Raw genomic sequence first — 24,826 nt, 5'->3', positions numbered from 1 at the left:
ACAGCTGAAACACGCTATACTGGCCCAGAAGTCAATGAAGCACATGGAGCTCTCACCTACCCCGGTCTTCTCTCTTATGCAACAATTTAGTTCCACTAAGGGCTTTATATCTAGCTGTTACGCCACCTTACTGGGAATATATTTAGAAAATAGCATGTGATAAATGGGAGGATATTGGTGAGATACTGGAAGAGCAATGGGAAGAAGCACTAGAAACCATACGGCTATGTTCATTAAATGTTTCGCAGACAGTGTCACAGTGGTACATACTTCTCAGGGTTCACCGTACTCCGTTTAGGCTCCACTCTGTGGGTCTACGTTTGGTTAATTTATGTAGTAGGTGTGAAAGAGATGTGGGGGATCTGATTTGTTTGTTGTGGAGATGTCCGAAGCTCCACCGTTATTGGAGCACACTAATACATAGAACTGTTCCAATGGGACCTAAACAATGTGTATTGCGCATACTCTATTCCATTACCCAAGATAAGTTCTTGAGGGAAGCAGCAGCAAGGGCCCTATTTCAGGCCCGTAGACTTGTACTTAGGCATTGGATCTCTAAAATGTGGCTTGATCAGATGGGCAACACAATACCTTTTGAAAAACGTATATACCAGCACAGGGGTACCCCATCTAAATTTGAAAAGTAATTGGGTAGTTGGTTGGATACTCCGGGTCTGGCTCCAATGGACAGGATACTGGAAAGACTAATCCTCTGAGACATACGCTTATTGGATATACTTATACTCTGGTAGAATAGTCACATTTACTCAGATGTTCTTTTTACGGTTGATTCTATGTTCATGAATGGGGATGTGAGCAACCTTGGTTGGGCAATTTTTACTTATACGTATACTGTTTAGTATGCTTGTTTCTTTCTTTGAACGATGTGTTTTCAATAGTGCTTTCTATATTATTGTGATTTATGCCAATTTTCTGTAACTGGAAGTGACATCTCAATAAAAATTCTACTTGATTTAAAAAAAAAAATCACTATACTCACCTGTTCTGAAGCCGCTTCAGTCCGGTCCCATGCTGAGCGGTCATCGGCAGCCTTACTGTGCAGGCATAGTAACTCAATAGGTAAAGTAACTTCCCAGGCATTTCCCATCTATTGTCGGTTCTCTCCTGCACACAGCATTCACCGCTGGAGACCGGACTTAATCGAGTTCAGAAAAAGTATGTATAACGATTTCTTTTTTACGGGACTAGATAGATTGGTTTTAGAATGTGGCTTCGAGGAGATTTAGAGTTAGTTTTGGGTGAACTTCTACTTAGGCAGACTGATTGCGATAGCAACATGGCTCTGCTAACAATGGTCAGGTTAGACTTCACTCTATGTTCATACAAATTGCAGAACACAGTTGCACTTCCTGTTTCACATTCCTCAATTGTTGCTGTGTTTATTTTGGATAAGACCACTTCCTGTGTGCTAAAAATGTCTTCTCTCCATCTTTATCAGCATGACAGTCCTTTACAACAGCTGTAGATATAAGCACAGCTGTTTCCCGCCAAGCATACAGTATGCCTACTGTATAATGAAAGAGAATGGAGAAGCGTTGAGAATAGAAGGAGCTTCAGTGTCCATTTCTGGTTGTGCTGTATGTAAGCCAACTTACTGTCACCTACTGAAATGTCTTTATGCACATAAATAAAACTTAGTAAGCTCTAATGAGCAAGGCCCCTCTAATTCCTCTTGTATTGGAATTGTATTGTAACTGAATTGTCTTCCCTCATATTGTAAAGTGCTGCACAAACTGTTGGCGCTATATAAATCCTGTATAATAATAATAATAATAATAATAGTCAGGTAATGTCTTCCTATACAAAAAGAAAAAAATAGGTTTGAGTTTTACTTTATAACAGGTACAGGGGAGCTGTTGTATAAACCACCTACAATGTAATTTTAAATGCTGATTGCACAAGGTTGATTACACCATCTCATATTGCTTTGTTTACTCCTTGCAGACACCAAGGACATATTGTGCTGCCAACACTGAGGATTTGGAGACGGTCATTCAGCATGTGCACACAATGTACCCTGATGCTCCAATGATGGCAGCTGGTGTTTCCATGGGAGGGTAAGTGGTTTGAAATTCAGTTTTGTCAGCAAAAAATAAAGCAGAATATTGTAAATGTTCAGAGGCATCTTACCTACTCTGCAATATTATATTTCATACCTTCCAATCAGGATACATATACACCTATCCAATTGTGCCAGTTCCTGAAGTACCCATTTTAGGTTAAAACCCCATTTCACGAAATTCAACCCTCATTATGGTACTAGCAAACTAGGACGTCTATTTAATACAGGAACCCTTGGGATATGTGCATTTTTAATCACGTCCGCCATACTTAAGTGATACATTTTAACAGAATTATGTAGTTGAGATTTTATTCTATTGCATTTACAGTTTTGGGCTGTATGTTTGGAGTTCTAGAATAAAAGATAACTGTTGAGCCATATCAATGAGCCTTTAAAAAGCACTAGAACCTTAATAGTAGACTAGCTTGCTTCAGGTAGTGTCGGTGCTTTATACTTTATACTAGTGGCCAAATAAATAAAAGATGAACCATACAGTTGTCTCCATTAGGAAACCATAATTCCCATAGCAAGCCTAATTCCCAGTGCTCCTTGGTACATGTACCCACAGTGCAAATTAATATATATACATGTAATTATAAGAACAATTAAGCGTTTCAAGTGTTACTAAACCCACAACAGTAAAATTAGTATATTTTAAGCATTTCTTTTTTTAATTTTGAGGATTATGGCTTACAGCTAGTGCAAACCCAAGATTCAGTATCTCAGAAAATTAGAATTTTACATAGGACCAATAAAAAAGGATTTTTAATACAGTAATATTGGCTTACTGAAAAGCATGTCCATGTACAGTATATTATGCACTCAATACTTGGTCGGGGACCTTTAGGATGAATTACTGCATCAATGCGGCATGGCATGGAGGCGATCAGCCTGTGGCACTGCTGAGGTTTTATGGGAGCCCAGGTTTCTTTAAAAGTGGCTTTCAGCTCATCTGCGTTGTTGGGTCAGGTGTCTCTCATCTTCCTCTTGACAATAACCCACAGGTCCTCAATGGGGTTTAGCTCAGGCGTGTTTGCTGGCCAATCAAGCACAGTGATACCATGATCATTAAACCAGGTATTGGTACTTTAGTGGGCAGGTGCCAAGTCCTGCTGGAAAATGAAATCAGCATCTCCATAGAGCTGGTAAGCAGAGGTAAGCATGAAGTGCTCTAAAATTTCCTGCTAGAGGGCTGCACTGACTTTGATTTGCAAATGAAATGCTAGATTGACAATAACCCACAGGTTCTCAATGGGGTTTAGCTCAGGCGTGTTTGCTGGCCAATCAAGCACAGTGATACCATGATCATTAACCACTTTACCACCGGAGGATTTTGCTGTCTTACGTCCAGGCCACTTTTTGCGATTCGGCACTGTGCGACTTTAACTGACAATTGCACGGTCATGCGACGCCGTACCCAAACAAAAGTTACGTCCTTTTCAGAGCTTTCTTTTGGTGGTATTTGATCACCTGTGCGATTTTTACTTTTTGCGCTATAAACAAAAAATGAGCGTAAATTTTTAAAAAATAACAAGATTTTTCACATGTTTTTTATATGAAATTCCCCCCCAAAAAAATTTAAAAATCAAAATGTTTTTAAATTTTTGGCCAATTTGTTTTCTGCTACATATGTTTGGTAAAAAAAAATCACAATAAGCGTATTTTGATTGGTTTGCGCAAAAGTTATTGCGTTTACTAACCAAGGGAAAGATTTCTGTCATTTTTTTTTTTTTTTTTTTTAATGAGTAATGGCGGCAATCTGCGATTTTTTTTTTTTTTTTTTTTGCGGGACTGCGACATTGCGGCGGACAGATCGGACCCTTGACTGACATTTTTGACACTTTTGGGGGTACCAGGGACATTACTGCAGTAATCAGTGCTATATATATATGCACTGTTACTGTAAAAATTACACTGGCAGGGAAGGGGTTAATTTTATTGGAGAGGGAGGAGTTAATGTATGCCTGGTGCTTACTAACATATGTGGGGGGAGGTGACTGAGTGACACAGGGACAAATCGCATGTTCAGCTATGCTGAACCCTGCAATCTGTCACTGTCTGTCACTTAGGAGATCCGCCCGCTTTGTTTACACAAGCGGGCGCATCTCCAAACTCGATTCCCCGACGATCGGGGAAGAGCAGCGGCAATCACCGCCGCTCCTCCCCTGGCCCGACTCCTGCTGTGAATGAATACAGCGGGAGCGAGCCTCCGGCGGCACGCGAGCGCCGCCCACAAGGGGAGGAGTCCAGCAACGTAGGTCTACGCCGCTGGACGATAACTAACCACTTTGCCGCAGTAGAGCTTGAGTGAGCGGTCGGCAAGTGGTTAAACCAGGTATTGGTACTTTAGTGGGCAGGTGCCAAGTCCTGCTGGAAAATGAAATCCGCATCCCCATAGAGCTGGTAAGCAGAGGGAAGCATGAAGTGCTCTAAAATTTCCTGCTAGAGGGCTGCACTGACTTTGATTTGCAAATGAAATGCTAGATTGAATTAAATTACTGAAATAAATAAACTTTTTGATGATATTCAACATTCACTAACATTCTAGTTAGTATTCAACCCTGCCCAGTCACACCTACAGATAGTCCAAACCTCTCAAGTCCCGCCCCACAGATCACAGCATTATTCAAAAAGGAAAAGCCTTCATACACAGCCTGATTATCAAACAGTTGCAATAGGACTGAAGAGAAATTGTATGTAATGTCCTTTTATGTGATCACTCAACTGAAGACTTCTTCCAGTATAATAGCTTAGTCTGAAATATCATTAGACCTAATCATTTCCTGAAAATTTACCAGAGGTCATCTGTTTAGCTCCTCTGAATGCCAGAGCTCCTGGTAAATCTTCTGGCATCAGTTTAAACACATTTAGGCTCCTCAATAGTTTAAGCGGTATTGCATTCCATGGGCTAGAATATTCATTTATTCTGGCCATTGCAATGCAGTAACACTTAGGCACTAGACGCAGCTAGAGTTTAGGCACGTTTGCACGCATTTAGGTGCGTTCAGTTTTTCTACTCTTCTACTCCTTTCCTGAACATCCCTTTAGTGGGCTTTTTTCAGCTTGTAAACACTCCTCTTTTAATACACCTGTAGACGCCTATGTGTGCATGGACACATGGGGGAGATTTACTAAAATTGGTGCACAATAAATCGGGTGCAGCTGTGCATAGTAACCAATCAGCTTCTAGTTTTTATTGTCAAAGCTTAATTGAACACGCTAGAAGTTAGAAACTGATACTATGTTGCTATGCACAGCTGTGCCAGATTCTGTGTGCACCAGTTTTAGTAAATATCCCCCAATGGCTTAACTAGAGGTGCTTTTACAGGCTGAAAAAAAAATGCCTGTAAAAAGTGTGTTTATAAGCCTAGTGTGCATGAAGCCTACCTAGTAAATAATACCTGAACTAACCAACAAATATTTAATAGATGTTGATTACTTAAAGGAAATCTATAGTCACAGCATATACTTTAATTTTAGAACATCAGCATTGTAATAGCAGTACAAACAATATTTGACAATCCAATATAAGTGTACTTGAAAAATCTCCTTTCATGTTATAAGTTCTGCCTGTCTGCTGGCCATTTCTTTCCACAACTTCCTGGATTCCCGGCATGCTTTGCAGCTTCTCCACTGCTGTTTACTTTCAATTTCTAAGGATTACATATCCCATGGTACCTTGCTACCTGCAAGCAGTGATTCCTGGACTGACTCCGCCCCCTGAAACTCCTCCCCTCAGCACCTCTGTAGTTCAGAAGGCAGGCTCTGTGATATGGGCTTTACAGCAGTGCCTACTCACAGGGCATAATGAATATGTCAAAGAATTCAGGGTAGTAAACGTGTAGGAGATCTTCCCAAAGTAAGTTTGCAAACTTCAAGATTGTTTAGATTAATGAGAGTTGGCTAGAAATAACCAAAACATAATGTGGAAAGGAATGTATTTATATTAAAATTTGGATCATAGATATGCTTTGGGTAGATCCTTAGAAATGAAGGGGGATTTTCTGATCATTTCCTACAGAGCTCTTATCTTCTTACAGTTTAAAAGATAAAAATGATGTACTGTACATTGTGTGTGTAACACCAGTTTAGGCCTCTTGCACATGATACTCCTGTTTGAGCATCTATTTTTTCAGATGATTTTTTTTTTGTATGTATTTGCTCACATTCATGTAATTACGCATTCGCATATTTTTGTGAAAATGCACTTAAACATATTCTCAAGTTCTTGTTCTGCACAATATGTAAATTAGCATTTACGCACATTTTTACTTAAGAATTCATGCCGCTTGTTTACGTGCCTGTGTGCATAGGCACATTACAGTGAATGGTCTGTATTTTAGCTCAGTAAAAAAAAGCTGTACTGAGCTTTTTTAAGCTGCAGTGTGCAAGAAGCCTTACATTGCTCATAGAATGTTGGTGTCACCTTGTGTTTATTGTATGCAGACAGATTTGGGTCATACTAAAAAAAAAAACTAGTTCTATGGTCCCATGTGCAGTCAGTTATGGAATTCCTCAGGTACAACTGTATGGACTAACAACTAAAAATAGTTTAGCATAGACAAATCCGGTAAGACAGGTCAGGGTAATTTTATGTGAACTATGCATTTTTTGCCACCAATCATTTGTCAGTCACTTCATTCCCCATGAAGTGACTGACAATGTTCATAGAAGAGTAGATTTCATACCAATACCCATGCAGGATGAGAAATTATGTCAACAGTAATTAGAGCTAAGATGGGGTTTCTCATTGTACGTGTTTACTTTACGCTGCTATACTGTACTCTACTCTTCAGCGGTGCTTATATCTCCTTCTTACAACTTGGCAACTGAATGGATGCAGATCAAGCATGTTGCATTTTTTCGTATGACTTGGTAAAGCTGAACTCCAACTTTCTTTTCACTAAAACTAAATGGAATAATCAATCCCAGCATAGATCTTATCTCTGTATCATGTTGATCTGTTGTCTGCAGATTCCCTGATGTTCTGGGTTTAGTATCCTGTGACACTCTACATATTCTGCTGATAGACTATGTCCCTTCTACAGCCACTTCCTGCAGCATCTAGAGTCTGTAACACTCCCCTCTGTAGTCTTTCAGACTCTGAAGCTGATGTAACTTCCTTCACAGCTCTGATAGTGGGTAGGACTGAATACATCATTATTAGCATTCAATCCTGCCCAGCCACACCTACAGGAAAAGTCCAAACCACCCAAGTCCTGCCCCACAGATCACAGCTTTATTTAAGAAGGAAACCCTTTCATACAAAGGCTGTTCTGAAAGCTAGCTGTGATCCTGCTGGGCAGGATTGAATGGATCACAGTTATAATTCGATCCTGCCCAGTTAAATATGCCAACCAGTGTGTACATGGAGAGTCCCCACCATGTACACACTGCCTTCCCAAGTAGAGATTCAGCCAGAAGGAGGAGTGACATCAGACACAGAAACCTGCTGTATACAGCCAAAGGAGGCAAGTTATACATAAACTGACAGCAGAGTTGTGATTAATTTGCATGCACAATGCATATGTTGTTTTGGGAAGGAAAAGCTGGAGTTTTTCCTAAATTGATTAAAGCAGTATTGGGTGCAGTCCCACTGCGGTTTGGCTGCACTTTCCCATAGACTTTCATAATGTCCCACAGTTTTGGTGCGGTTTCAGAAAGTGAGCCAAAGATGCAGCATGTAGAAGTTTGCACTTTCTGAAAACTCCCCAAAATGGCAGGACCTCATAGAAGTCTATAGAGAAGCACAGCTAACCCACACGAAAATGACAGGTTAGCTGCGCTTTAGCAAAAGCCCAGCAGGGCAGTGTGAAGCTGCCTTTAGACCCAAAACCAAACGTTTTAAATGTAGTGGCTGGATTTATTTTGCATTTTTTAGGCTTTTTTTGTTGCCTTACTTTCACCTGGTGATCTGGCCAATAAGGGCTCATTTAGGAGGAACTTGACTGGCCTGCACAGAGTCCTGACATCCACCTGATAGAACACCTTTGGGATGAATAAGAGGGGAGACTGTGATTGCAGGCCATCTCGTTCAACATCAGTGCCTGACTTCATAATTGCGCTTCTGGAAGAATGGTCAAACATTCCCATAGACACACTCCTAAACCCTGTAGACAGCCTTCCCAGACGTGTTGAATCTGTTATGGCCGAAAAGGGTGGGCCAACTCAATAGTGAACCCTACGGACTAAGACTGGGATGCCATTAAAGTTCATGTGCGGGTAAAGGCCGGCGTCCCGATGCTTTTGGTAATCTAGTGTATAATGGGTTGTCTCAACACTCTAACTGCCATTTTTGCTGGACAGCTTGGACTGTGAAAAATATAAGACTTACTGGCCAGATCACCAGGTAAAAATAAAAGAAAAAACTTAAAAAAAAAAAGAAAATGATTGCAGAAAACAAATGGGTTTTTTAATGCATGAAGCCAGTGTCTTCTCTACTAACTAGCCTTTGACTCTTTCCTAATACTTGTTACCAGATTTATGTTTCATCGCCCCCTTTACCCAGTTCTTAATGGTTTAAAAGCTCTACAGAATCTGCTTGGACTCAGACCTCTTCTTGGATTAGAGACTGGGGGCAAGGTTTTTTTGCTTGCCCTCTTTTCTGATTTCTGTTCTGATATTATGAACCATTCTAGCCAGATTGCTGTTTTGACCTTTGCCATGTCAGACTCAGGCTATTTCAGCCCTCTGCTTTCAGTTCTAATGCTGCAACCAGTACCTTTATGCTTCTGTCTTTTAACCGCTCTAGCAGTAGGAATCTCCAAGATTCTTTTAATCGCTACCTACCTGAAACACTGAATAAATAGAATGACAACAAAATATTATTCTTTCCTTCTTTATAGAATGCTTCTGCTGAATTACTTGGGTAAAGCTGGACGCCAGACCCCACTCCAGGGAGCGGCTGTATTCTCTGCTGGTTGGGAAGTCTTTGAATCTGCAATCACACTTGAGAAACCGATTAACTGGATACTCTTTAATTACTATTTAACCACGTGCCTACAAGCATCCATTATGAGGTGAGCATCGGCTAAATAAATGTGTTCGTGTCCGCAATGACATAGCAAACGATGTTGCAGAGACACAAGGGTCTCCTTTATCAAGCTGACGAGACATAACTACAAGTGCTTGCTATGTCTTGTCACCTTGATAAAGAAGATTTGTGCGTCTCTGAAACATTGGTTTTAATGGGGTTCCAGTAAACTCGTATCTATGCTTCCTTTACATTTGACACGCTGCTGGCTCTTTTGGACTGTGGATTTGTAAACGGTGCCAAGCACCCTCCTTACTACAATTTGGTGAGGGTAGACAGTGCACTACAGACTGTTGAATGAGTTTCTATAATGATCAATAAGTTTTTTTTTTTATACTTCCTGAACAGATGCAAAAAACGCCTTCAATGGTTTATTTAGCAAAACAAAGGGGAGCAAAATTAATTGTTAAGATTTAAATATACAGTGGGTACGGAAAGTATTCAGACCCCCTTAAATTTTTCACTCTTTGTTATATTGCAGCCATTTGCTAAAATCATTTAAGTTCATTCTTCTTCCTCATGAATGTACACATAGCACCCCATACTGACAGAAAAACACAGAATTGTTGACATTGTTGCAGATTTATTAAAAAAGAAAAACTGAAATATCACATGGTCCTAAGTATTCAGACCCTTCGCTGTGACACTCATATATTTAACTCAGGTGCTTTCCATTTCTTCTGATCATCCTTGAGATGGTTCTACACCTTCATTTGAGTCCAGCTGTGTTTGATTATACTGATTGGACTTGATTAGGAAAGCCACACACCTGTCTATATAAGACCTTCCAGATCACAATGCATGTCAGAGCAAATGAGAATCATGAGGTCAAAGGAACTGCCTGAAGAGCTCAGAGACAGAATTGTGGCAAGGCACAAATCTGGCCAAGGTTACAAAAATATTTCTGCTACACTTAAGGTTCCTAAGAGCACAGTGGCCTCCATAATCCTCAAATGGAAGACGTTTGGGACGACCAGAACCCTTCCTAGAGCTGGCTGTCCGGCCAAACTGTGCTATCGGGGGAGAAGAGCCTTGGTGAGAGAGGTAAAGAAGAACCTAAAGATCACTGTGGCTGAGCTCCAGAGATGCAGTCAGGAGATGGGAGAAAGTTGTAGAAAGTCAACCGTCACTGCAGCCCTCCACCAGTCGGGGCTTTATGGCAGAGTGGCCCGACGGAAGCCTCTCCTCAGTGTAAGACACATGAAAGCCCGCATGGAGTTTGCTAAAAAAAACACCTGAAGGACTCCAAGATGGTGAGAAATAAGATTCTCTGGTCTGATGAGACCAAAATAGAACTTTTTGGCCTTAATTCTAAGCGGTATGTGTGGAGAAAACCAGGCACTGCTCATCACCTGTCCAATACAGTCCCAACAGTGAAGCATGGTGGTGGCAGCATCATGCTGTGGGGGTGTTTTTCAGCTGCAGGGACAGGACGACTGGTTGCAATCGAGGGAAAGATGAATGCGGCCAAGTACAGGGATATCCTGGACAAAAACCTTCTCCAGAGTGCTCTGGACCTCAGACTGGGCCGAAGGTTTACCTTCCAACAAGACGATGACCCTAAGCACACAGCTAAAATAACGAAGGAGTGGCTTCACAACAACTCCGTGACTGTTCTTGAATGGCCCAGCCCGAGCCCTGACTTAAACCCAATTGAGCATCTCTGGAGAGACCTAAAAATGGCTGTCCACCAACGTTTACCATCCAACCTGACAGAACTGGAGAGGATCTGCAAGGAGGAATGGCAGAGGATCCCCAAATCCAGGTGTGAAAGACTTGTTGCATCTTTCCCAAAAAGACTCCTGGCTGTATTAGATCAAAAGGGGACTTCTACTAAATACTGAGCAAAGGGTCTGAATACTTAGGACCATGTGATATTTCAGTTTTTCTTTTTTAATAAATCTGCAACTATGTCAACAATTCTGTGTTTTTCTGTCAGTATGGGGTGCTATGTGTACATTCATGAGGAAGAAGAATGAACTTAAATGATTTTAGCAAATGGCTGCAATATAACAAAGAGTGAAAAATTTAAGGGGGTCTGAATACTTTCCGTACCCACTGTACTTTAATTAGGAAATGTGTATCAGCTGCCTGGCTGGATAAAGTAAATCACACAGTTGGCTGTAAAGAAGAATGGATTCTTTGGCAGGTAATACAGTAAACCTACAATTTTTGCAGCTGTGTATGTAGCTGTTTGGTTATAGTTTTAACCACTTAAGGACTAGGCCTATTTCTGACACTTGTTTACAAGTTAAAATCAGTATTTTTTGCTAGAAAATTACTTAGAACCCCCAAACATTATATATATATATATATATATATATATATACATATTTTTTTTTTTTTTTAGCAGACACCCTAGAGAATAAAATGATGGAGATCGTTGCCAATACTTTGTCACACCGTATTGGCACAGCGGTTTTAAAAACGTTTTTGGAGAAAATACACTTTTTTGTATTAATAAATAAGAAAACAGTAAAGTTAGCCCAATTTTGTTCTATAGTGTGAAAGATGATGTTACGCCGAGTAAATAGATACCCAACATGTCATACTTCAAAACTGTGCAAGCTCGTGTAATGGCGACAAACATTGGTACTTAAAAATCTCCATAGTCGCCGATTTATACATTTCTACAGGTTACCAGTTTAGAGTTACAGAGGAGGTCTAGGGCTAAAATTATTGGTCTCGCTCTTATCGCGTCGATACCTCACATGTGTGGTTTGAACACCGTTTACATATGTGGGTGCGACTTGTGTATGCTTCGCGAGCTCGGAGGGACGGGGCGCTTTAAATTTTTTTTCCTTTTTTATTTGACCTTTTATTTATACACCGTCCCTTTTAAAAAAAATGTTTTGGTCACTTTTATTCCTATTACAAGGAATGTAAACATCCCTTTTAATAGAAATAAGCAGGACAGGTCCTTTTTAATGTGAGATCTGGGGTCAAAAAGACCTCAGATCTCACATCTACACTTAAAAGCAAAAAAAAAAAATGTAATTTTTTTTTTTTAGCATGAAAAAAAATGGGCCCTTATGACGTTGCTCCGGTCCTTCAAGGCCAGAGAGTCGAGTGGGGGCCATCTTGCCTACACTCGACTTCCTGCCTGGGACATGGACAGGCCGGATCGTTTTCCCCACTACCGATGGCTCAAGTGGGAAAAACAACCAGGAAGATGCACGGGGGGGCTGGGCAATCCCTGCCGCTGGGACCACTTTTATGTGAAAGAGGACCGCCCGCCCTGTAAGAAAATACTGGGGTTATGATATCTATCTTCTGCCATAACACTGGTATTTAACCTCAAAATACGGACATGAAACTGCGGCGGGCAGTCCAGAAGTGGTAAAGCTGGACACCCAGAAAAGGGACCAGGTTCTCTCCAATGCTTCGACGATTGCAGGTCCTCTGACATCATCAAGTCCAATACAGTGCTCATAGCCCTGAATTGGATGCAAGGATGCCGAGTGACAGTTTACTGATGGAGTTTAGGGGATTAGAGGAGGATGCCCACTGTCAGGGGAGTGGAGTATCTGGTAAGTGAAACTGCTTTTCTCTTTCGTTCATTGACGAACACAGCTCCTGCTCTTCTTACCCATTGGGTTATACTGCCCCCTACAAGAGTAGGACACTGGGCAAAGGACACTAGGCAAAAAAAAAAAATCTGGCTATGCCTATGGGCAGTCCTAGAGAGCATACTCCCTCTCTCTGCTATAGGTACTTTAGGTTTTTTTCTGCCTAGTCAGGAGTAAGGACCTAGTTCTTTTCTCTTGTTTTTTTCCAGTGAGATCTATATTAAACTGCCAGACGGGCTGGAAAATCTAGATCCAGTGGTCATCCCAGTATGAGCAGCGAGCGCGCACAGACCTTAGCTCCGCGCTAGGTTGGCAGTGACGGGGGCTGGCCTGCGAGTTAAATGCCTTGCGAGGACGCATATGACCCGGGTCTCTGCCCGAGTTGCAGCATTCCTCCTGGCCGACAGCCCCCCATTTAGATGGAGAGGAGGTTCTGTCTGAAGTGGTGCCCATCTGGTTCCTGGTATGGTAAGTAACTATCCCCCCTCTCCACTTGGAGGGTTTTGGGGTGGACGTGGGGCCCTCCTTGAGACAGTCGGAACCCTGGGTTCCCCTCCTTCCTGTTAGGCACCCCCCCTCCTTCACTTGTGCTTGGGCAGTGGGATGGCCTGATCCACCTACTGGGGTGGGGGCAGGGTGCTATGGGGGCAGGGGTTTGCTGCTGGTGACCGGGTGATCAGCTGTGGGGGGGGGGGGGGGGGTTGTACCTGGTGGTGGCTCCTGCCAGTGGTCCCCCTTCCTGTCTGTCCCGTTTTCTCAGGTCTAGGGATCCCTCATGGGTCCCTGGGAGCCTCGCGGTGCCACCATTTTGCTGTAGCCTGTGTTCTCAATGCACGGCAGCCATGTTTGTGTAGTCCAGCAGCCATTTTGCGGTGGTTTGCCATTGAAAATAGCGGTGGCCATGACAGTGGAGCCCTATGGGTGGCGATTTTGGTGGTGGAAGCCCCTCCTCATCCCCTGGTGCTGACTCCTGGATCTTTCCACCTCCTTATCACCGCACATGGAGTGTAGATTATCCTGGTGTCTGCAGGTGCCTGTTTCTGCTGGGTGAAGAGTCTGGTGGGGTTCTCTCCCTCTCTGTTGAAGATCGATTAGGTGCTCTGTTACTGGTGACCGAGTGGTGCTGCCAGAGCGGTGGGGAGTGTGCCTTAGCAATGTTTTTACACCTTTTTTGTGGAGTCCCCCTATTGACTCATGGAGTCTTTGGAGCACATTTTCCCACCTGATCCCCTCTAAGAGGCTGCGGGCCCTCCGGGTCCCAGCCATCCATTCATGTATTGAAAGCAGTCCTGGAGTCCTTTGTGTCCCGGGTGGAGGTGGTTTTTGGGCGATGGGCTAGCAAAAAAGTGCCCCCCTGCCTTCCCCTGCCTCATCTGTCTGCTCAGATCCTGAATCTGATTTGGCCACCGTGGACGTGGGTAACTCTGCAGAGTCTGTGACCACGCATCCTGAGTTCTCAGATAGTGAGGATGATTCCTCCACTCCTGTGGCCATGCACGGAAAGGCGCTGACGGATGCACCGATTATATCTGTGCATGAGACCTTACAAATGGAGGATGCAGCTGAAGCTGCGACTAAGGCGTCTGTTCCCTTTGGCACTCACAAGCCATCCAGAGTGGCAAAGGTGTTTCCTTTCCCTGCCTATTTTGTCAGAATTGTCGCTAAAGAGTGGGAACAGCCAAAATGTCCCCTTGTGGTCCCTAAGCAATTTTCTATGCGGTACCCCTCTGAGGAGTCCCTTCTTAAAAGTGGACTGTTCCATTGGTGGTGGACCCTCTGGTCTCCAGATTGAACAAGGCAGCTTTGATTCCGGTTGAAGAGTCCCCGGCTTTTAAGAACCTGGCTGACAGGAAGGCGGAGGCTATGGCCCGCATTATGTACAATGTGACTGGTTCGGCACTGAAGCTGGTATTTACCATTGCACTTGTGTCGCAAACGCTGACCGAGTGGGCTAAGCTTTTACGCCATAACCTGGAGGGAGAGCAGCTCCCCCCTGCCTTTGCTGAGCTGGCAGACCAATTGGTCCAGGGGCTGCAGTTTACCTGTGATGCCTCTCTGGACGCAGCTCCCCTAGTCACTAGGCTCTCTGTTTCAGTAGTGGTCCTTCTGCGTATTTTTTGGCTCAAATGCTGGTCTGAGGACCAGACTTTTAAAAAGGCCTTGACTGATCTTCTTTTTAAAGGAAACCGCCTGTATGGAGCTACCCTGGATGACATCATTTAGGGTCTCACAGGGTTCCGCAGGCTAGTAAGGGCAAAGACCCTTGTTGTAAATGTGGGCCATCCTTCTCAGTTTTTTCGTTCCTCAGGGACGACTGACAAGGGATCAAAGCCTTTCAGGGCCTCCTCTATTGGATCCAAGCAAACTTGGTCTGGCAAGTCAAGTTCGTGGAGTTACTCTTTTGTCTCGCCTCTGCTCCTCGGGTCCTCACAAAAGTGTTAGCATTATTATGTCAACAGGGGATTGAGGTACTGGGCTACTTGGACGACCTCCTTCTGCGATCGGCGTCTCCTACTACTCCCGTGGAAAACCTGGAGATCACCATACAAACTCTAAGGGAGTTCGGCTGGATTCTAAATTTTCAGAAGTCTGCTCTGGTTCCGTCCACAAAACTGGACTACCTGGGTGAGAAACTGCAGGCTGCAATTCGTCTCCTGCTGTCCAGCAGATAGTCATCCCTCCAGACTTGCATGCGGGTGCTGGGCCTAATGGTGTCTACCTTCTGAGGCGGTTTCGTTTGCACAGTTCCATACGAGGTCCCTGCAAAGGGAGATTCTGGGTAAATGGGACAAGAGTCCGCAGTCTCTGGACAATCGGAGCTGGGGACAATCGGAGCTGGAGAACAAAAGAGTCCCTGATATGGTGGGTTCGTTCTCCGTCTCTTCGGCTGGGCAAATCCTTCCTCCCCTTGTATTGGATAGTGGTCACCACGGATGCCAGCCTGTTCGGCTGGGGAGGTGTCCTCGGCAAAAATTCTACTCAGGGGTTCTGGACACTGGAAGAGTTCAGACTACCGATAAATGTCTTGGAACTCAGAGCGATCAGACTTTGCCTGGAACATTGGACGGATCGTCTTCAGGGATGTCCATTGAGCATTCAGTCAGACAATGCCACGGCCGTGGCTTATGTTAATCACCAAGGGGGCATAAGAAGCTCTGGAGGTAACCGGCATTCTAAGGAGGGCAGAACAGTTCATTCCAGTTCTCTCTGTCGTACACATTCCCGGGGTGGAAAACTGACAGGTGGACTACCTCAGTTGGCAGGCGAGAAAGGTGCAGAGGTTTGTGGCTTGGTCACGGGATCCTCTGGCGGATGCCATCCGACGTGCTGATGGCCCCATAGGGTCAGTATCATCTGATTTATGCCTTCCCTCCTCTCAAGCTTCTGCCAAGACTTCTATGCAGGATTGAGGCAGAATGGAATTCTGGTCATCTTAGTGGCCCCAGACTGGCCTCGCCTGGCTTGGTATGCTGATCTGGTGCAGCTGGTCGCCGACATTCCATGGAAGCTTCCTCTTGGGGAGGATCTGCTGCCCCAAGGACCAATCTTCCATCCTGCTTTACAGTTGCTGGCTTTGACGGCTTGGCTGTTGAACGCCAGGTGCTGATGGATAGAGGTTTGTCTGAGTCTGTGATTCAAACGCTGTTAAAAGCTAGGAAATCTAGAAAGCTAGAAAGATCTATCATCGCACGTGGAAGACCTACATTGTATGGTGTGAGTCTTGGGGATCACCTTCACTCTTTTTCGGTGGCTCGGATCTTGACCTTCCTTCAACGGGGGATTGAGCAAAAACTGGCCTTGAGTACTATTAAGGGCCAGGTGTTGTTCTTAGCAGTCTTCTTTCAATGGCCACATACTTCATGGTGCGTACTTCTCTTCAGGGAGTTAGGCACTTGGCCCCTTCAGTGCGATCTCCGTTGCCTCCTTGGGACCTCAATTTGGTGCTCTCAGTTCTCCAGAAGCCTCCTTTTGCTTACACTATCCCAGAAGGTGGCCTTTTTGGTGGCTATCACCTCTGCGCGCAAGGTGTCAGAATTGGCGGCATTATCCTGTCGTTCACCTTACTTGGTGGTTCACAGAGATAAGGTGGTTTTTCACCCCTGTCCGTCATTCCTTCCAAAGGTTGTCTCTGATTTTCATTTGAATGAAGGCATTGTGTTGCCTTCCCTGTGTCCCAGGCCGAAACATCCAAAGGAAATTGCCTTGCATGCCTTGGATGTGGTCTGGGCAATTAGGGTGTACCTGGCAGCTACGAAGTCTTTTAGGAAGTCAGACTCACTATTTGTGCTCAAGGATGGGCCTCAGAAAGGGTTGTCTGCTCCCTCTGTGACCATTTCCACATGGATCAGACAGACAGTGATTCAGGCCTGTTCCATCAAGGGTCAGGTTCCTCCTTTCCCTGTCAAGGCGCACTCTATTTGGGCTCTCAGTGCCTCCTGAGCCTTCCGTCATCAGACGTCAGTGACGCAGGTTTGCAGGGAGGCTATCTGGTTTTCGGTCCACACTTCTACAAAGTTCTGGATGTGTTGGCATCTGTGGATGCTTCCTTTGGCCTCAAGATTTGCTGTTCCTCCCACCCCTCGTGTTTAACACTGCTTTGGACGTTCCAATGGTTAAGAAGATCAGGAGCTGTGCCCATCAATGAAGGAGAGAGAAAATTGGATTTTTGACTAAGGGCTCTTTCACACGGTCCGCCTCCGTTGCTCAGCGGGGATCGATCCGCGATCCCCGCTGAGCCGGGCGGATGACAGCTCTGTCTCCGCTTGCAGAGCGGAGAGGGAGGTGTCTCAGCACCCACTGCCCTCTATGGGGGATCGGAGGAGAGCGGACCGCTTGTCTTCTCTCATCAGATCAGCTCCGCTCCGATTACTGAACGGATGGAAAAATAGGGTTTCCATCCGTCCAGATTTCAGCACAGGATCGGATGCGGATGGCAGCGGGTGTCAGCGGAGGTGTCTCCGCTGACACAACCGCTGCCCCATAGAGCTGCATGGAGGATCCGATCAGATCCGCCTAAAAAACTGACAGGTGGATCTGATCGGACCGCCCGTGTGAAAGAGCCCTTACTGTAAAATCTATTTCTCTGATGTTCATTGATCGACACAGCACCCACCCCTCTGTGAAGTTGAAGTTGTAATTCTTCTGACACTGTTTGTAACAAAACTGAGTAACTATAGCAGAGAGAAGCAGTATACCCTTAGGGACTGCCCATAGGCGTAGCCAGACTTTTTTCTGCCTAGTGTCCTAGTCCTGTAGGGGGAAGTATAACCCAATGGTTAAGAAGATCAGGAGCTTTGTCCGTCAATGAACATCGGAGAAATGGATTTTACCCATTTTTGTGGCCCTCTAGACCTTAACCAGCATTAAACCCTTGCAGAGGGGCAATGCCCCACTGCAAAGGAGCATTTTTCTATTTCCCATAGATGGGCTTTAACCAATTTTAAAAATGTATACCTTTCTACAGCTCAAAGAAAGCTCTGTGCCTAGTGGGAAACAGATCAGATAGTAGTTGTTTCTGCTACAGTGCCTTGAAAAAGTATTCATACCCCTTGAAATTTTCCATATTTTGTCATGTTACAATCAAAAAGGTGAATGTATTTAATTGGGATTTTATGTGATAGACCAAAGTGGTACATAATCGTGAAGTGGAAGGAAAGGAAGGAAAATTATAAATGACTTTCAACATTTTTTACAAATATATGAAAAGTGTGGCGTGCATTTGTATTCAGCCCCCCTGAGTCAATACTTTGTAGAACCACCTTTCGCTGCAATTACAGCTGCAAGTCTTTTTGGGTATGTCTCTACCAGCTTTGCACATCTTGAGAGGGAAATTCTTGCCCATTCTTCAGCACCTGTTTTAACCCCTAAAAACTAGCACCTCTGGAGCCTACACCGCAACTGCATGGATCATTTTTGCCACACCTCCATGGAAAGCATTGAAGCCATGGCATGCATAATCTCCCATCCACTGCCTATGCAGCTTAAGGACGGGTTCACACATTCACTTCATTGGGCTGCCAAACGCACTGGAACACACAAAAAAAATGTCTGGTGCTGCCACAAACTGCATGGTTTGGGTTGCCATTACCAATCAGTAGTACCTGAGAATGTCTGACAGGGGTATCCTGTTCCCATGTGGTGAGGGAAATGCTCCTTTCCAGTGCCACATTCTGAACAGGCCCTAAAGAGGGAGTGGTTGGGGAGGGGTGTGTAAAAATGTGTGTTTTTAAGGCCCCTTTCCTCCCCCCACAACCACGAGTCTAAACAAGGTCTTATGGGTAATTTTCTAGATGCAAGTGTTCTAAACAAGTGGATGGTTCCTCCCAGTGAATGTATGGTGAAAGTCACATTCACTGATTTAATATGTGTTCCTTTGTTTTGTAGTACAAACAACAGGAAAATATCATTAGGAGCAGGCATCTTACAGTACCTTGCTACCACAACCACAATTAATATGCTACTAAAGAAGCTGTGTTACCAAAGGGCCAAACTGATTAACTGGTTTTACATTTTTTTTACTTTGACTACAGATAGGTGCTTTGGCTTGGGAAGAAGGAAACTTTATAATTTATTAGGTTGATTACTCAAATATATAAACATGAACTGAAAACTATGGGGTTGATTAACTAAAGGCAAATTGACTGTTCACTTTGTAAGGGAATTTTGTAGCCTAGTAAATTAAAGTGGAGTTCGACCCATTTTTAATAGGTTGGATTACATAGATGTATGTAATCCCCTTTAAAACGGCTTTTAACAATGGAAACTTTTTTTTTTTTGCTAGTAAATACCTTAATTTCTGCTTTATTCCTCCTCTCCTCACTTCCAGGTCTGATCGGCGATGACGTCATTCGGCGATTCGCAGTGTGTGCTGGGATGTATTCCATTCCAGAAATCTTGCAGGAGCTGAGCTGTACTGAGCCGCGCCTGCCCCGCTTCCGCCCCGCCTCCTCTCAGTGAGTTGTACTGTATGCATTGTATTCAGGCCGTTCTCTGCCCCGCCTCTGCCCCGCCTCCTCTCAGTGAGCAAGGACTGAAAGCATTATATCCTTACTGAGCTCACTGAGAGGAGGCGGGGCGGAGGCGGGGTAGAGCACGTCCTGAATACAATGCATACAGTACAACTCACTGAGAGGAGGCGGGGCGGAGGCGGGGCAGGTCACGGCCTGAATACACACAGTACAGATCAGCTCCTGGGTAATACTGCGAGATTTCTGGAATGGAATACATCCCAGCACACACTGCGAATCGCCAAATGACGTCATCGCCGATCGGACCCGGAAGTGAGGAGAGGAGGAATAAATCAGAAATTAAGGTATTTACTAGCAAAAAAAAAAAAAGTTTCCATTGGTAAAAGTCGTTTTAAAGGGGATTACATACATCTAAAGTTACGAAAATGGGTGGAACTCCACTTTAAGTGAAGTCTCACTGATTGTATCATCCAGTCATGCCAAGACTAATGCCTGGTACAAGCTATGGTTTTTTTTCGTTAAGCCCAGCGGTCGATCACCTCTGCTGAACTGTCGTTTTCTGGCAGGGGGACAGCCCCCCCACCAGAACACTACAATCAGTGATCTCTGCCACTGCCTGAGAGTGCTGATTGGGAGCCAGTCGTCTGCTGTTTTTCCAGCATGCTCATCTGACAAACGGCTGGCTTCTGTCAGACAGGGTGGCATACACACGGGCCAAATGTCTTTTTTTTTTTTTTTAACCGGCTGATGTCTCCTGACATTCGGCCCGTGTGTACGGGGCTTTAATTTTCCTCATTAGATTGGATTGTCTTTGCAAAGTGGATTTTCACCACACTTACGGTCAAGTCACAGCCTATTTGCTATAGGTCTACTGGGAAAACATGCCTAAAATTACTTGCTTATTAGGGTATGAAATGTATTAACAAGTAAACTAGTACAGACTACAAAACAACAAACTTGCCCTGGGAATTGGAACTGACTTCTTGGACTTAAAACAGAACTACACTTCTTGTGAGCACGACAATCCAAAAACACTTTTTAATTCATTTTTAATATTTAAAACAAACTCATCCCTCCATCCATGCTTTATTTTGCTATAAAAAAAATCACTTTGAAAAGGACCAACTAGCATTTCTGGCTGTGGTCATCTTGAGTGAGGGCAGATGATTCATGTAAAAATGTACTACCTGGAATCTGTTGGCCTTTACCTCAGCCACACATGCAGGAGGGTGTGCGTAGCTAAGCAACCCCTCCTCCCCTCCTGAAGACTTCTGGGAACTATGACATAAATTGCCTAGGCTAGAAACCAGGAAGTAGCCGAGGAAATGTAAAAAAAGAAAGTTTAAAACAAGTAAATATGATATTCTTTTCTATCAATTCAATAATGCTAGCAGCATAAGGATTAAAAATAGTCAGTGTTGATTGAGAGAGTGAAGTTCCACTTTAGAGGTTATCGGGAGCTAACCTTACAGAAATGTGATATTATCAGGGGGCATTGTTACCAAAGGATCATGTTATCAGACACCATGCTGCCAGATTAAGGGAGCCTGTTACCAGAGGATTCACATTACTAGAAATACATTGTTAACAGAGCTGCCTTGGTGGCAGAGAAATGATGTTCAAGGGTTGAGGGGTAGGTTTCTAGAAATGCCACAACAAAAGAACCAAAAAGCCAGAGTTTAGTAACTTGAGAGGCAGCAATGATACCCTTGTAGTAACATCTTTACTCAATGGGCTATGTATTGATTCAGCCCTCGTTTACATTGAACATGGCTTTTAAAATTGTGCGACTATATGTGAACTTGCATGATTTCAAAGCCGCATTTCAGTCCGACTTCGGGGGCGACTTGAAAGACATCTGTGTCGGTTCATGCACATATGTCTATTGAAGTTGCCCCCGAAGTCGCCAAAAGTAGCGCAGGAGCTACTTTTGGAAATCGATTGCGACGCTCCCATTGCAGGCAATAGCCTGCAATTTGACCTGTCAAATTGTGCCGATATGAGTGGGGGTTTATAGTCCTAATATCCAATCAAATTCCCAAAAGAGTGTCTGCTGATAATGAATAATCTACATTCACACAGGCACTTGGGGGCCGATACCGTGCTGCATTCAGAGGTCTATGCCTATGCAGGGGTCTCTGGTATGGCCGCATGAAAACTGTATGATTAGCTGCAATCATATTGTGTGCATCCAGACTTTGCAGAAATGCCGACACTGGAAACACAGTCTGCGTCCAGGGACAGTCGGAGGTTCTACGCTGGCATACCTTTTGTAAATATGTGTCTGATATACAATGAAAAATGTGTTTTGTGTTGCAGGCATCGCCGTGTGCTGGAAAAGCAATTTGACATTGATTATATCATAAAGGTACATTTTTTTTATCTGTGCACTAAGCAGAGTTGTATTTTTTATTTTTTTATTTGTGTATTATAGCTGACTTGACATGAAGATATTTAACTGAATCTAAGCACCCAGACGCCTGCCTAACAAATCCTCTCACTGAACTCCTTTTCTCTGCAGCATGCTGTGCTGTGCTGTGCAGTGCTATACTGCAGATCAACTAATATTAAAGTGCCTGTCATTTAAATCCTTTGCAATGAGACTGCTAGTCATGTCTAGTATCCTAATACCACAGCAACAATATATATATATATATATATATATATATATATATATATATATATATATATATATATAAGATCCCAGTCTTCACTTGGGAGCATACAAGTAAACACCATCTGTAAAAAATAATCATATGCTATATAAGAAGTAGCAGGAGTAGTTGATCCTTCAGCATATAGAGGCTTAATCAGTAGGTAGCGCAAACAATCCGAAAGAATTTAACTGCTCAGACTACAGTACATGAATACAATGCAATACTACAGTATTATGAATACAGCGCTACATAATAAATGTCACCAACTGCTATGCTAGGATGATGCTAGAAGCTTGAATCGTAAGTAACATTTAATAACATTGCAAATATTCCATCCAAAAAAAAAAAAAAATCTTCTGGATATATAACCTTATTTAACCACTTGAGTTCTGGAAGGTTTTACCCCCTGTCATCACCAGGCCAATTTTTGCTATTTAGCACTTTGATACTTTACCTGGTCATTGCGCGGTCATGCAATGTTGTATCCAAACAAAATGTATATAATTTTTTTTCCCCATAAATAGAGATTTCTTTTGTTGGTATTTGATCACCATTGGATTTTTATTTTGTATTATATAAACGAATTTTGAAAAAATAAACACAATATTTTTTATTTTTGCTATAACATATCCAATAAAAAAAATCTAATTTCTTCATGAATTTAGGACAAAATGTATTCTGCTACATGTCTTTGGTAAAAAAAAAAAAAAAAAAAAAAAGCCCAATAAGTATATTAATTGGTTTGTGTAAAAGCTATAGCATCTACAAGCTATGATAAATACAGTATACTGGAATATATTTATTTTTTTATACTAGTAATGGTGGTGGTCAGCTACTGTGATAGTGCGGTGGGAAATTTGACACTGGGTGGGAACTTACTAACTGAAAATGACATCACCTTTGACACCAATACAGTGATCAGTGATAATACTATACACTGTCACTATACTAATGACACTGGCTGGGAAGGGGTTAACATCTCAGGGTAATCGAGAGGTTAGGTGCGTGCTTAACAAGTGTTAGCCTCGGTTTCCACTAGTGCGGCTACGAAGTCGTGCTACTTCTAGCACGACTTCGTAGCAAAAGTAAACCACGGCTTCAGTTAGACTTGTCCCTCATATATAGAGGGAAGTCGCGCTCAAAAGTAGTACACGATTTACTTTTGAGGTCGCGGCAACTGAAGCCGCGGCAGTGGAAACGTGCCCCATTGAAAACAATGGGTTTTGACTTGCTGTGCGACTTGACATGTGTCAAGTCGCACCGCAAGTCGCACTAGTGGAAACCGAGCCTTAATGTGTACTGCTTTTTACTAAAAATCTGTTTGCGTCTTCTCCCTACTTTGCAGGAAGAGGAAACAAAGAGATTGTTTCCTCTGTACAGAGCCCTGTATTGTTTGTCAACACAGGTCTCTGGGTTGTGATTGGTTACAGCCGATCAGAAGGTATTAGCCATGAATCATTGGTTGGGACCTACTGACAAAATATTACTGTGTCCAATCACAGCGGATGCCAGCAGGCAGGGACGCTTGCGTGCGTCCTGAACCCAGAAACAGGCAGGTACGTCACTATGCGTGTAGAAGCTGCCCGTCCATAGTACAATGCAGGGGAGCAGTCCTAAAGAGGTTAAAAGAAACCTGACTTGAGAGCTAGATGTGGTCTACCATTCCTGACCTATGTTTGATAAAACTAGCTTTCTGGTGCCATGCTGACCCAGTGCCTTCTGTACATTCTAAATCTCTGCCCCAGACCAAGTCTGTATAACCTAAGAATTCTGTTTATGTACCATATAATGGACCTCATTTTGTGTACAGTTGTTAAATTTGGCAAAGAAAATTTTTACTCCGTTTAATAGCTTATTTGCACTTAAATGGAAACTTGTGGGATTCTTTTTTTTTCATTTTTGGGTTACAGTTGAATTCTTAAAACAGCCAAAAACTTTTTTTCTAGTTTTGGATAGAGTGTAGGAGAGGGGAAATATCTGTCTACATTTTATTAAAAAAACAAAAATGCTGTCCCTGCAACAGGCATCCCCAACTAATTTCCCAATTCCTTCTATTCAGCAGACAACTATCAAATGGTGGATATCCATTCTTTCGTAGCTATAACAGCCCAGAATGAAAATAAATAGAATAAATCGCCCCACTAGGGACACAGATAGCAATTCCAATATTTCACTATTCAACCCAAAATTAGAACAAGCAAATCCTCTTTGACTTATAAAATGAAGTTATTCAAGGAAATGTATTTGTAACACATGCTTAAAGTGATTGTAAATCCTCAAATATACCTATTAAAGTGAACAGCCTCATATGATACACGGAGAATAAAGAAATCCTCCTACATAGGTTTAACTTGTATATCTGCAGTCTTCTATTGCCTACACACCTTCAAAAGTGCAGATCCTGTTATAAAACTTTCTTCATCTGTCAGGAGCACAGAGGAGGGGGTGGAGAGACTGCAGTTACATTGTGTGAGAGCTGATTGGAGGAAAGGCACACACCCCCCTCCACACAGCAG

The 24,826-nt window shown here is 43.3% G+C and overlaps 1 protein-coding gene across 1 annotated transcript in view; it reads left to right on the top strand.

The window, feature by feature from the left end:
- Nucleotides 1-24,826, top strand: part of ABHD3 (abhydrolase domain containing 3, phospholipase) — a 124,465-nt gene that overhangs the window by 87,895 nt on the left and 11,744 nt on the right. Inside the window, exons 5-7 of the mRNA XM_082257285.1 lie at nt 1,966-2,078; nt 8,929-9,102; nt 21,973-22,021. Of these exons, the coding sequence (XP_082113411.1) occupies nt 1,966-2,078; nt 8,929-9,102; nt 21,973-22,021 (336 nt within the window). The remainder of the gene's footprint in view (nt 1-1,965; nt 2,079-8,928; nt 9,103-21,972; nt 22,022-24,826) is intronic.

The sequence above is a fragment of the Pelophylax lessonae genome (genome assembly GCF_965119305.1).
Source record: "Pelophylax lessonae genome assembly, chromosome: 5".
NCBI classification, from domain to species: Eukaryota; Metazoa; Chordata; class Amphibia; order Anura; family Ranidae; genus Pelophylax; species Pelophylax lessonae.
This window is presented reverse-complemented; position numbering and strand designations above follow the sequence as displayed.